The 14,780-nt window shown below is 34.4% G+C and overlaps 1 protein-coding gene across 5 annotated transcripts in view; it reads left to right on the top strand.

Moving 5' to 3' along the window:
• The window catches only part of LOC140156012 (lipoma-preferred partner homolog), a 46,823-nt gene extending 35,644 nt beyond the window's left edge, over positions 1–11,179 (top strand). For 3 of the 5 annotated variants that reach the window (XM_072179120.1, XM_072179093.1, XM_072179103.1), the window contains 7 exons: positions 83–139; positions 3,648–4,106; positions 4,613–4,782; positions 5,681–5,728; positions 6,454–6,584; positions 7,795–7,915; positions 8,820–11,179. In XM_072179120.1, coding sequence (XP_072035221.1) covers positions 83–139; positions 3,648–4,106; positions 4,613–4,782; positions 5,681–5,728; positions 6,454–6,584; positions 7,795–7,915; positions 8,820–8,942 — 1,109 coding nt within the window. In that variant the 3' untranslated portion in view covers positions 8,943–11,179. The remainder of the gene's footprint in view (positions 1–82; positions 140–3,647; positions 4,107–4,612; positions 4,783–5,680; positions 5,729–6,453; positions 6,585–7,794; positions 7,916–8,819) is intronic. The other 2 variants (XM_072179131.1, XM_072179113.1) reach the window with 1 other exon arrangement.
• Positions 11,180–14,780: the final 3,601 nt, after the last annotated feature.

The following is a 14,780-nucleotide window of genomic DNA, read 5'->3' as shown; positions in this document are numbered from 1 at the left end:
CCCTTCTCTCATATTGCTTGCTTATTTTTTGTCTGATCCATGTTCCTTCTTTTGTTTGCATGTGTATTCCTATTTTCTCTAGGTGCACCACCTATACCTCCCCCAAAGACATCAACACGCCACCAAGAGTTTACAACAGGTAGTGTAGCCCCTCCTGCATTGTGTGTTACAAGTTGTATGTTTAGTATTGAGTAGCACGACTGCACGGTTATGTTGTTGTTCGATGTCAATTCTATTCATCCATTTAAAGGAATTCATTTTCATATTGATTGAAACCATGCAGTATTCATTGCTTGTGACTTGAATTGTGGTAACAGTTTGTTTTTCCATCTTTCTTGCATTTTTCACAACATTTACTCAATGTAATATTTTTTTTTAATTTTCACACTAATTTCATCTTATTTGTGTTTCAATTGGGCCAAGTAAATGAAAATGCCAGTTGATTGCCCAGACTTTTTTTTTTCAAAAAGTGGAGGCAGCCTTTTTACTTATTGTTATTTTTTTTTAAATGCAAAATCACCCATTATGTCGCTAGATCGGTTGTGTAACTTGAAGAGAAGGAGGCACTTGTAAAATATTGTTATTTGATGGTTCTCAAAGGTTGATTAACCTGTTTTAGAATGCTTATTGGACAGAAGCAAATCTAATGCCAATATATGATTAACCAAAGATCAAACACACTTGTGTCCTATCAATATATACCACGTATTGAGAAAACAGAGCCTAAAGATTAAGTTATGCATGCCAACATGCCTACTTATTAGTTCGTCATCATTTTTAACAACTTTTAAGTATAATTTAAAAAAATTATATTTTGGGGAATTTGAAGTGGATTTTCTGAACATATACACTTGAAAGATACATTTCGCGATAAAATCCAAAAATCGACCTGCTAGCTGTGCAAAATGGCCAATACCATACATATGATAACTTAAATGAAACAATTTTACAATTTAAACATTATGCCTGAAATAAAGAAAATAACAAAAGAAATTGGGAATCCCTAAAAAAGGAAATGGGTGGGAGATTGGCGGTTAATCAACTGGTATGTTTTTTACTTGGCCTTACAATCAAATTTCTGCATTTTGCATAATTTGTTGAGAGTATATTCAGACATAGTCCTCATACATTTCTTTGTACTAACTTAAGTTCTAGTGTGTAGATGCATAGTTGTTTGACTTCATTGTGATCATTTTGACACATACGTCTGTTGTACACTACAATTTCTGTTTTTAATAGAACAAGAAAGGAGATAAAATGGAATTGTTATGTCATTATTGGAGATCAAACTACGTATGAATCTTCAATTCTATATGATGAAGATACTTCATAAATTTTATTTGTAAATCAGTAATTCAATTAAATAATTGAAAATTCTACAGCAGTGGCATCAATTTAATAGAATAGGAAAAAAAGTTAAAACAATGTTTTCCCAAAGAAGTTTTAGTAAAGATTGTGCATAGGAAATGACAGAAGGGGGAAAGAGAGAGTGGAAGTGAGAGAGAATAAGAGACATAAGTTGTGTGTTGTGTGGGGGTGATAGAGAGACAAGTGTGACCATGGTCACTGTGATCAAGTGATGAGTATATGAGTGAGTGAGTATTCGGGTATGGGGGTGGGGGCGTGTGTGTTGGGGTGTGTTGGTACCGATATGTGGGGTGTGTGTGGGTGTTTGTTTGTCTTTGTAGCCGCATCACGGTGTAAAATAAATATATCAACTGTAGAGCCTCATCACAACTATGGCGCTCCACTTCAAAAACATTAACAAGTGTCTTTGAGCCATATAGAGGGGAGTATAACACCCCTCATTTTGTGATAAGAAGACCTCCACAGTTAGATGTGGGGGTGTGTGTGTATAATAACTCCACGGTTAGAGAAAGGTCATACACACTCCACACATTGGGGGGTCATACAAGAGGGGGTGTTTTGTATTTTATTGTTTTTCCCAAGTGAATTCTCAGTAATGATTGTGAATTGTGCACAGGAAAACAGTCATAAGGTTGTATCCTGTGAGACCTTCCAAAAAAGATTATATTGGGGAAAAAGTGAACTTCAGATAGATTGTAAACTATTGTACAACAATATTTCTCTGATTTTGAGGATATTGTCTGCTATTTTGTCTGTTTGGTATTGTTGTGTTTTTGAGCAAGAGGGTGAGGGGATTTTCCTGTGCACAGGTAATTACATGCATTTTACATTGCATTCATTTTGATTTTGCATGTTTCAAGTTATAAAAATACCAATATTATTGCAAGACAAATGTGTCATGCATGACTATTATTATTCATGTGTGTGTTTTTATACAGTAGCGTGTACACAGAATATATTAGAACTAATGGACTGTGTAGAGTTTGATAATATAACATGCTGAAAAACCATCAAATTATTACAATTGATTTGGAGCTGTGATCTTAATATGTCTTGCATTGATTAGGAAGTGTTGTTTAAGCGAGCAATTTGTAGCTATGTAATGAAAGTTCTTAGTTGTGTAGATATAGGGAGGTTTTAAGGCTTAAACCTGGTAGATTGAATGTTTGATTGATTGATCTATGATTGATTGATTAATTTTTGTTAATCATTTTGTTATTGCATGAATGATTTGGACCAAGTAAAAATATAGTTGGGGTTTAAATCTCGACATGTTTTGAACTTGACTTCAAAAGTTGACTTCTAATGACTACCTGGAACAACTTTTGTCGAATTTAAGGTGATATTCATATTGGCTACAAGAAATATGTACTTTATCATTTCATCAAATTTATTGCATCCTAGGAAATGGTATTATTTGAATGGAATCGGATCAGATTGTTACTTGTCAATCTAACTAATTCAGTACCACCACACACACACAAAAATCTGAGTTGTTTGATACTGGTACTCTGAAACATCCAGGGGCACTTTTATTTTTACCCCTTTTAACAGACCCATATCATTATGTAAAGTATATGTTACTCATGTGTTGTCCTCCTGTGTCATATTTTAGAACAGTCATAATACGTATTTGAAATCAAATCAGAGCTGGAAAAAATGTGAATTTTGAGGGAAAATATAATCTCAAAATGTCCCTCCAAATAGACATGACTTCCCTTCAATTTGATATATGTATTTCTCTATTTTCAATTCAAACCTTAAAATTTCCCTTCAAATGGCATTTTCCCCAGGAATGAGGTTCCTGAGTTCCCCATTTTTGACAGGCCTGGTTGTAAGGATTCATTTCATTTGTACCATATCTGTGTTCTGTCAGTCTTTCTTGATGTCAATTCAGAATTCAAGTAAATACATATTATGTAAACAATTTTTTCCCAAGTTGTCTTTTTCATTTACTACATGCGTACGTTTCTTTTAATTGATACCACAAGTGCATTTGTTCCCATTGCGCATGGTTTCCTTATGTTGTTAGTTCTTTAGTTTGGCATGAGTTGACCCATCAACATTTCCTTCATCCATAGTCCTATATGTGTATTTTCTATTTTCTACTTTCTACTTTCTACTACTAAAATGTGTTTTATTTGTGTTAATTGTCATTATCTTTGTAAATAACCAAAATAATTTTGTTGAAACTTGTTATAATGTTAATGAATAGGAAAGATCCTTTTCAAACTTCATGGTGATAACATTGTTTTGTTTTCAAATTCTCTTACTCATAGGTCTGCCAACTTATGCACCAGTATCATATGCTGATGACCTGCCGCCACCACCTCCACCAACAGGAGGCGCTTATCATATGCCAGCTGATGATCCCCTGCCTCCCCCACCCCCAGAACTAACTCACGGAAGCCCATACGGTGTATCTAATGATCCACTACCCCCTCCACCTCCACTGAACCCATACAACGAACCACGTCCACCAGTACAGGCATATAAGCAGCCCAGCTATCAGCAAAAACCAAGTGGAGGAGTCAAAATGAATGGGGCACAAGCAGCTCCAAAACCAGTATCAAAGCCTGCTACAGCAAGAACACCAGAGTACTATGTACCAAAGCCTACTGATCAACCTATCATGGCACCAGATAAGTCAGGTACCGAGGCGGAGATTGATGCACTTACCAGTCTCCTTGTGCAAAATATGGATTCAGGATTGGGCCAAGAAGAAGGGGAATTCTTTGGTAAGAAAAAAGAAAAAAAGTAATGGGAAGGATGAATAAATGTGTGCATTGAAAATTTGTGTTGGTCTGTTGGTGTTGGTCAGTTACTGGATGTAATTGTGAGAGCACTATATCAATACAGTCAAGAAATAAGGGATATGCAATATCCTGTATGTATGAATAAAGTTTATTCCAGTTGAAATCCATACCCCCCCCAATGATAGACACAACCTTAATCTTCCACACAGGAAGTGTGAATTTCAAATGGATGACTTCATTTGAAATATACACCCCCGTGTGGGAGATTAAGGTCATGTCTTCCATAGGGGGTGCATTTATTTCAAATAAATTAAAATGTCATCATTTCATCAAGATTTTTTCTTTTTGTAGTGTAAACATGTTACCGATCTTCAAACATACATAAAGCACAAGTAAAATTATTCAAGTACAATATTTTGCCTGTGTAAACTCTTGTTTTTTATACATTTGTATGTAACAAACACTCTTTTGTATAATATTTTCCCCAGGTATGTGTGCTCGTTGTGGAAATAAAGTGATTGGTGAGAACAAAGGATGCACAGCTATGGAGCAAGTCTACCACATTGACTGTTTCACATGCGACACATGCCACACAAAACTACGTGGACAACCCTTCTATTCATTGGAGAATAAATCCTACTGTGAAAACTGTTATGTGGTGGGTATTTGTGTTACTTGTTTAGGAAAATTTAAGTCAATTTCTATCAAATTTTTATTTTGTTTTTACTCAAAATGCTGCAATAATATTTGTAATAACTGTCAGGAAAGGCTTCTGTTAATTTTAAGCCAAAGTAACAAAGTAAAGTGAAAGAAACCTCGCTGGTTATTTTGGTCATTTAATATGAAGTTCTATGGGGGACTTAATGTGTGAATTGTGACATGTCAAAATTGCTATGTGGTCTGACAAACAAAACAAATTTGGTTGATTCCATTTAGGTGTAAGTTGGGACATGTGTAAACATTGCATTTTGAAAAAACTTAACCAGTTTCATATTATAACATTGTACATTTGGCTTTAAACTGACTAGTTGCCTCTAAATTTAACCTGTATCCTCCAAGATCCCTATCATCAATTCATGAGTTTATGAAGAAATTTTTAATGGCTGCATTATTCATAACTTGTATGTGCTACAATGAAAAGTGAGGGTTTTTTCTCAAAACAGTTTAAAGTGATTTTTTTCAGTTTGCAAACCCAAAGTACAAGATCACAAGAGCTAAAGTACGACACAGGGGAAAAAAGATACTGCAAGACAAGAAAAAAAAAATCTAGGGTCAGACTTATAGACTCATTCAACCAATGAGATAGGAGCCCACTGGATGGTGTGATTTCTGCATGATTGTCAAGCTTCAAGGTGGTGCTCTCCTGGGTTTCAGCCTAGATATCTGATCCTTTCATGCTAAAGATTAAAAAGTGTGCTTATTTTCATAATCATTTTTATTATAAAAACATGTTTTAGAACTGGCATTCTTTCGTTAAAAATGTAGTATTTCTTACAATAAGCAAATGTTTTGCTAAAGTTCCTACATTATTATATTCTTTTCTTTCATTTTTCCAGAACTCTCTGGAGAAGTGTTCAACATGCTCCAAGCCTATTACAGACAGGGTAAGGACTGGCTAAATAAAAATGAGGAGGTTGTATTAATATTTCATACACTCTAGAACCACATAGCCAATCAGAAAAGCCGTTAGAAAAATATGCGGGGTGCATTAATATTGTATAATTGCACGGGCGCATACTGCGCGCAGTGCTTTCGCACACGTTCGCATCGCGTAGGATTGAGTAATTTTCCTTGCGGGTTGATGCATTTATATTTGCTCATGCATATTTTCCAACATTTTTAGTAACAATTTTGTTATAAAATTAGCAAAAATCACTGCTTTTCCTCTTGTGTATGAAATAGGTAATAGTAAATGCGCATTACTTGTTGCTCGAGAAATTGTACAAAATAATGCACTTGTACTGAGATATTGCCGTGTCTAATGCACTGCCACTTCTGGGCTTGTGCATTAGACGCATCAACATCTCAGTACATGTGCATTAGACGCATTCATTAACCTATAAATAAAGACACTGCATTTATAAATACTAAACAATTAAAAATACCTCAACTGAGAAAATACTTGTATTCATCAACATCAACACAAATACTCAGCAATGTTGTATAGAAGCAGTATCTATCTTTCAGTCAATTAATTTCTGTGCCGTTGATGACAATCTCTCTACTTTTTATGATGACACTGTGGTCAGTCAATGTATAGTTCTTAATGTTGGGGGTATGCATAGTGATATGTGAGCGCCAATATTTGGTATTTTAAATTTGCTTGCAGATTCTTCGTGCAACTGGCAAACCATATCACCCAGAATGCTTTACCTGTGTTGTCTGTGGGAAGAGTTTGGATGGAGTACCCTTCACAGTGGATGCCACCAATCAGATTCATTGTATTGAAGACTTCCACAAGTAAGTGTACACCAGTTGTACACATCGCTTATACCAGTTGTACATTGTACACAGGTGGTGGCCGCATTGCATTCTCTAAATTCAGTAAATTTTCATCGTCAACTGTGTAATTGAATGGGATTATTTTGAAATTTTAAAACGCTTGAAATATCACAAACAAATAGGCCCATGTTGATAAATAATATAAATATAAGCTAAAACCGTTGGGGTTCGATAATGAACCCCGCAAAACTAACCGACTATATTGGAAAATGCCATACGGCCGGGCGGTTTCACAAGTTGCCGGCTCGATCATGTCATCCGCCGCCTGATTGTACCGGTGGTAGTGAGATTCTTTTTTTTATAGAATTAGATGGATTAGTAAAGTGGCCACTAACAAATTGTAGGACTGATTAATTGAAGTAACAAAAGATTACAACAGGATATTTGATTGATCATGTAGGAAGTGGCTCAGCAGCTCAAAGAGACCTATATTCATGAGTTTCTGTATAGCACATTATACTGTGCATATATGAGTCTGTTGTCCCTCTGAACCATCAAAATATTCTTTCTCAAAACCTGGCCATGGAATCAATAAATAAAAAAAAATTAAAAATCCAAATAAGATATTTGACTCAGATTTGAACTTGAACTTTCAGTTTGTAGACCAGTACTCTTATCAGCAGAACTGTATTGAGGCTTTTTTTAATGCTAAAGCTCAAATAGATACACTTCAGGGAACATTTTCCATTGAAATACATGTCAAATAGCTACTTTTGAAAGCCTCTTTTGAACCCCTTGCTCTTTACAACCCATTAGCATGCCTCCAAATATTATTGCACCAATTTTGCAATTGGAGGACCGACCTATTTTCTTGATAAATGTCAAATTAAATTGTTTGTTGATTCTAATATTGATGTTCAAGGTCAGCACTGTCATTTAAATTATACCATGCTTCGCTTTGTAAATAAGTTATTAAAGAACATCAAGAAAGTACATTTATATGTTTAGCTGGGACTTGCCAGCATTTTCACTTTTGTGGATTTATTTAGCGGTGTGCTCCTGCATATGTACAAGATTCAAAATAATAATACTCTCCCACTTCTCTTGTGATAAACATGGGCGAGAAAAGACATTTTATTTTAACTCTGCAAAATGAAATGTGGAAAGATTGTAAACTTTCATTTGGTATAACACCAATGTAATTGACCATTTTCATTGTTATTTGTAGGAAATTTGCACCACGTTGTAGTGTATGCCTACAGCCCATTATGCCTGATCCTGGCAAGGAAGAAACTGTTCGTATTGTTGCACTGGATAGAAGCTTCCATACTGGATGCTATAAATGCGAGGTAAGTTTAACGGGACACTGTCAGGAGAGCTTTATAGGAATACAGTATGCATGGGCCGGTGGAATGGAAGGGGAAATTGTTAGCAATATCATTAGATTTAGGTTCAATCATCTCACATGGCAAGGAAGCGGAAACAGTGATATAAAGGAAAGTAATCCAAGAGAGATAACAATTGATAAGGAATACAGGCAAGGAAATGAAACAGAAAGCGTGTCATCTGAAAGAAATGTATGGGTTCAAGCCCCATACATGATACATACATGTATCTATCACTCATTTCATCATTTATTTTCATATCAAATACAAAGATACATCAAAATCACAAAATATTAAATTTGCAAATACATCAAAATCAGTCAAAAACAACTAAATTACATTAAAAAAAACATCTTATGGAGAAGAAGGCTGGAAGGCCAAAGATACCTGTATAAAGCCTTCCCCTGAAGGAATAAAAACAAACAAACAGGTACCATCCCAATCCAACTTGTATGGCTGTAAATAGGTATAGACATTGTCCATGCTCTAAGACATAAATTAAAAAACTGTTTCACATCTTCCAATTACCTGTCAATCAAACTCTCTATGATTGGATATTCTTCGTCAGTGTGTGTGGTTTAGCTTGTTAGTACTAAATTTCAAATATTGAACCAGGGAAGGTGATACTGCAAAAGTAACATGGTAATGATATGCTAATCAAACATGAGCTATGGTGAGTTTGATTGACATGTGATGTCAGATGCGAAACAGTTTATATCTGTCTTTGAGTATATATTAATCCTGACATTTATCCTAAAACATAAGCCTAAAGTAAATTTACAAGGCATACCAATGCTAAATTTGTCATGCCATGTACTACAAGGAAATTTGAATCATATATTAAATACTCTTTGATTTCTTTTGACAGGATTGCCATATTCAACTGTCATCAGAAGCTGACGGACGAGGCTGCTATCCGTTGGATGATCACATCCTCTGCCGTGATTGCAACACAAAACGTGTGCAGGCCCTCACTGCCTCTATGAAGTAAATCAGCTCATCAGGCCTATAACTAGAAGTTACACAGCCATGACAGCATCACCTAAATGTTTCCAATGACCACAGTGGATGTATTCATACGTAGATACACAGCAACTTGTTGTCTTGTACACCCTTTTGCCTTCCTCTGTGCAGTGAGGTTGATGCATTGATGACAGGGTTTGCCAAAAATGTTAAGCCCAAATCGCAGGTCATATCATCAGAGAGCCAACCTTTGTTTTCTATTGTACAGGAAACTACCAAAAGCCGCGGGCCAATGTTGAAAAAGTCAATTTTTTTTAAACCATTGGTTTCTGTGGGACAGGTATCAGTCAAAGGTTGTGGGGAAAACCTTCAAAAGTGAGTGAATGTTCTTAGTCATCCAGTAGTTTCTGAGTTTTGGAATTAAAAACCTTCAAAAGTCACCCGATTGGGCTAACAAATTTGTGGCTTTGATAACCCTCATTGATGCATTTTGTGTGTAAACAATAGTCTGAGTCTGGTGCTAACCTTAGTATGTTATATTAAATTTTGGCCAGTGTATTGTTGTCATGACATCACTGCAATGAGGAAAGGGGTGAAAAGAGTATAAAGGATGTCACATACTGTTCTGTCGTAGAATCATTCGTTTATAATACAAGTACAACACATAAATGTCAAAATGCATATTTGTATCTGTTTTCATTTACAGAGACCATGCCGATCCAGGTATGTGTTACTGGTTCAAACCAGTGAGATGCAGTCAGTGTCTATACTTTGTTTGAGTTTGGTAGTGATGTCAGTGATTGTCCGCGGTTGCGCAGCAAGCTTGCCATCAAACAGCCCTTGTACTTGTGTATGCTTTGGGTGATTAGCATGTGATTAGTATGTGACCAGCGAAAGACGCACCTACAACACTACCAAACTTGATCTGAAACAAAGTGTAGAAATGATGCTTCATAACAACAGCCTCTATTGTAAAACTGACATTTTGTTAATAGACCATTCCCTTGCAGCAGAATTGAAACCAAAGTCATCAGACAATGGTGGTGGTGTTACTGAGCTCAACGCTACTTTGCATACTAAGAAATAAAGCAGTTTCAAGCATATTCAGTACACACTGGCATTGATGACTTGGTTTCAATTCTGGCACACAGCATTTCAGGGAATGGTGTATTTGAGATGTACAAAAAAGTCATCAGATGATAAATTTCAGATTTTCAGTGATGAGTTGTACCTTTAACAACCGCATCATCCATATCTTATTAGAATACATTACATTTATTTTGAATATACATTGAGTACTTTGCTATATCTTAAATAGCTTTCTTAGTCACTTTTTATACATATGCAGCTGCCAATAACATAATTATGATTAGCTAACAAAGATGCTTATTTCACATATTACCCATTTGTTAGTGAGAAAATTATATGACGAATGGATGAGATAAATGGTACCAACTGTCTGTTTTCACTGTTGTGACAAAATATTGACACCTTTGGCTGATTGGAAGATTAAACACATTCATTATTGTACTATATTATTACTAAATTGCTGCCAGGTTATGTTTGGCTCAACACATAGAATTCATTGCTTGAATCACTGAAATATGCATAAGCCAACAGTTGCTATGCATCACTATGCTTATACTTGCTTAGTAAAACAAATGTACATACACTGTAGTAGTTCTAGTGATCACTGCCTTTCTAGATGACTCCAACTTTTGTAAAGTTTTGTAGTAATTCCATAAGTGGAAGTTAAATTAAAAACTATTTAAAAGGTGCAAACAAAAAGTAACAAATATACAATGTCCATAAGAATATATTCACTTTGTATCGTCCCTCATATCCCATTAGTGCCCTTACTGTAGATTTGGAAGCAATATCACCAGTTTTGTGTCTTATAGAAATCAAATATTTATATGCATGTATGTAATAAATTTATCCCCATAGGTAAAATGTACATTGATGAAAGTTGAATGAATTTGGAGTCAATATGCTCCTTATTGAGGGAAAGGAGTGACATTTCAGGTTGATAACACTATCAGCAGCATATGATTGACCTGATGGCATTATCAAAGCAAACTGTAGGTAAATTAAGTTATTCTTAGCCAAGCTTAAACTTACTTGTTGCATACATGTAGTGTACTAAGTGTATTTGCAATGTGTTTGCGCTTGTGTTTATCATGGAACCACTAGTGTTCCGAGTGTTCAAACTTCGCCAAGAATTACCTAATTTACCTGTAGTCATAGGGCCGTACATTTTATTATGTATGTGTCATGTACATAATCTTAAAATATTCATCATATATTGCATATTATGAACTCAAAGCGAAACTCACATGACTTGAAACATTTTGCTCTTATTAGTTGGAGTACAAACAAAAGGTCACAATATTTTGCATTTTTATTATGTTAATAAGCAGGCATATAAAGTGAATCAAGCAGACATACAAATGTTACCACAGCTCAAACATTCAACAACGAAATTTGTATTGTAACATTATTATGAGTAACATTGTTCTGGTCAAAATAATTTTCGAGATAAACTGTGTGTTTGTATTGTTTTAGTTTTTTTCAACTGTAGAATTGGTGCATACATGTATATACAATATTTTCATATACTGTACACATTGATATGTAATCTCATGTAATCAAACATTGACGTATCCACATAACACCTGATGTGTATGTCCTGATGGTGGCCTTTAATTTACATGGATATTACCAGATGTTTAAATTCTTTTCCACATAGAATATATCAGAAGATTTTATGCATTGACTTCAGTCCAATAATTTCATACATAAACAGTTGAACATTTATTAGAAGATGCATTCACAAGCATAAGTGCTCAAAGAATACTGTATAAAATTTACAGTTAAACTGGTTGCATTCATGCACGCAGTGGTGAATCTCCATTCTTGTACTCTTCGTACAATTGGAATTCCTCAGACCCACTTTTGTTCTACAGCCACATTGGTAGTTATCATGGTTATTGAAACTTGATTCTTAAATATAGCTTGCCACTTTGCTTTATGGTGATTGCATGTTGTTCACAGCCATGTTGATGTGAGCTTTACCTTGTCCCAATTTGCAGTTTCTTTTTTCCCATTCATTGGAATAATCAGAATAAAAATGTAAAGAGTCTGTTAATCTATTAATTCATTTTGAACAATAATAAGTGGCTTAATTATGGTTAGTTTAGTTTGGAATATTATGAGTTAATACACACAAAAACATTTATGTACTATATAATGTATGATGCACATCATCACTGGTTCTGTTTACTATTCAATTTGAAGTGGTCAGTAAACAAGTTTGTAATGAATGACTGATAGTGTGATAACAGCATTAAGATTTTATCTTTTTGACATTTGACCTGATAAATAGACTACTCAGTTGTAATGCAACTTATACTGTGCATATAAAACAACAGGGGTTCTGGTTTGTTTATTTTGTGTGTGTTTAATTTACATTGTTGTGCTTTAAAAACATTTCTAGCCTTAAACTGTCCAATTCCAGATCTCTAGTAAACAAAACCATTGATGACTTGTAGGGAAATATAAGTTGATATTTTGCAGCACAATATGACTATATCTGTGCAGTTTTGACTGAGAATTAATGTGAGTGAGTGAATGATCAAAATTGCTCTCTTCTAATCATGAAAACCATAAATGATTTTATTTAAAAAGTATATCAATTGTATATTGTAAATTGAAGGTCGAACATGAATATGCATGGTGGTGTCAAAATTATTTTATAAAATCAGTATTTTTATTATTAATGATATTTTATTTGTTTTGTAATTGTTATATTATCAATTTTGATATTATCTACATTCATTCGTATAGCATGAAATTCGTGTAGAATCATTTGTATAGCATCAAGTTTTTTGACATGGGGTTTTGGAAATATTAAACAATTGGTCTTCTGGTGATGGGGTTACGGATAAAACATTGGTAAAGGCAATTGGTAAAAGAGTTTGGATTTGGGTTCAACGATGAAAATTCAATGTGGATGGCAGATTCAATGCTCACTTGGACAGTTTGTCAACATTTTGGGATTTTTTGACAAAGAATGCTTAATTTTGGCACACAACAAGGCTAAAGAGTAAATACAGTGGAGAACCCAAGTAGGTGTAATAGTCATTTGTGGATGGGGTGATGATGATGATGGACCTATGACATCCATTACATGTGTCAAATGTGCTACTTTGTGAAGAGTTTCCCTAATACACAAGGCCGGTCTCTCTTTCATATTGTTATAGCAGTTACCACAATCCACAAGTTTAGTTTCTGTTGAATCTGTCAGTGTATATGGTAGTTCCCAGTTATAAAGACCTCATATCACAATATTACAACTTATTAAATGTAGTGGACAATCATTGGTGAAAACAACTGAATATGTGAAAAAGTTGTTAATGTGTTGTTTTTATACATATTGTATTGTCCATAGTTTCTGTTTAATCTCTATTACAAAATGTATCCAATGTGCTGTAATGATATATGCAAGTAATTCTTGGTAACATGGAAGTAGTAGATATTTATAGTAGATATTTTCTATTTCCATTTTCATATTACATAACTTGAGCTTTGGTCTACTCTACTCTACTCTACTCTACTCACTAGAATACTATTAATCTACATGCTATATTCTAATATAATAGTGTCTTATATTTTATACTCTACCGAGTCTCTTCTACTTTATATTCTATTCTATTCTATTCTTTTCTATTCTGGTCTCATGAGTCTACTGATGCTCTACTCTATTCTACTTTATTCTCTATTCTATTCTCTATTTTATTCTCTATTCTTTTCTCTAATCTATTCTATTTTATTCTATTCTATTCTATTCTTTTCTTTTCTATTCTGGTCTCATGAGTCTACTGATGCTCTACTCTATTCTACTTTATTCTCTATTCTATTCTCTATTTTATTCTCTATTCTTTTCTCTAATCTATTCTATGTTATTCTATTCTATTCTATTCTATTCTATTCTATTCTATTCTTACAAGCAACTATAATGAACTTTTGTATCACAATACTGCTATATACTTTAATACACATTTACACATGTTTATGATTTATTGTATTACCCAGCATTATATCATGTAGAGCTCCCTTAATTTGAAGTATGAAGTAAAAGTGTTACATTATGTTATTAACAAGTGCAAATATGTAATGTGTTCTGTGCAGATTGGTCAGAATGGCTATTTAATGTAATGGGTCAAAGGTCAATATGAATGAAATGATTATTAACAAGTGACAAACTTAGCCCTGCCACAGGGCCTTTTAAACAGGCTATAGCCAATACATGCTATACTCCCAAGACCCGCTTAAACCCAGTGACCACTCCACCCAAGAAAAAGGGTGTTCACTGGGTTTTAGCAGTGCTCGGAGAATAATGTGTTTACAATGCAGCTTTGTGGTAGGGTTAGACAAACTTTCTTTGAGATGCTATATTCTGAAGACTTTTAAAAGTTGCAGATTTATCACATTTCTGATTTTACATGTGATTTTGTAGAATTTATTGTCTGGTTTGATTTTTGACAGATAATTGATTATTATTATCACTCTATTTCATGGGCATTAATAAGAGATATGTCATCTTATAGCAGTTGGACATCCGAGCATGTTGTTACCTTTCACAATATTTCATAGGCCTACCAGCTCAGCATTGAAACACAGCAAGACTGCACATGTCCACACTAGTTTTTCGGGGCTCTTTGTAATTTAGTACGGCTAAGAGAAAGGATAATTTTGCAAAATAAGAATGTAATAGTGTTACTTCTTGCTTCAGACTCGGATGGAGTATAGTGTTTACGTTTTGTTCAAGCTTAAAGCTAGCTGTCAACCAAATCAGTGTAATGTA

Source organism: Amphiura filiformis, chromosome 1 (assembly GCF_039555335.1).
Source record: "Amphiura filiformis chromosome 1, Afil_fr2py, whole genome shotgun sequence".
NCBI lineage: Eukaryota > Metazoa > Echinodermata > Ophiuroidea > Amphilepidida > Amphiuridae > Amphiura > Amphiura filiformis.
The sequence above is the reverse complement of the archived record's forward strand: the minus strand, read 5'-3'. Positions and strand labels throughout refer to the sequence as shown.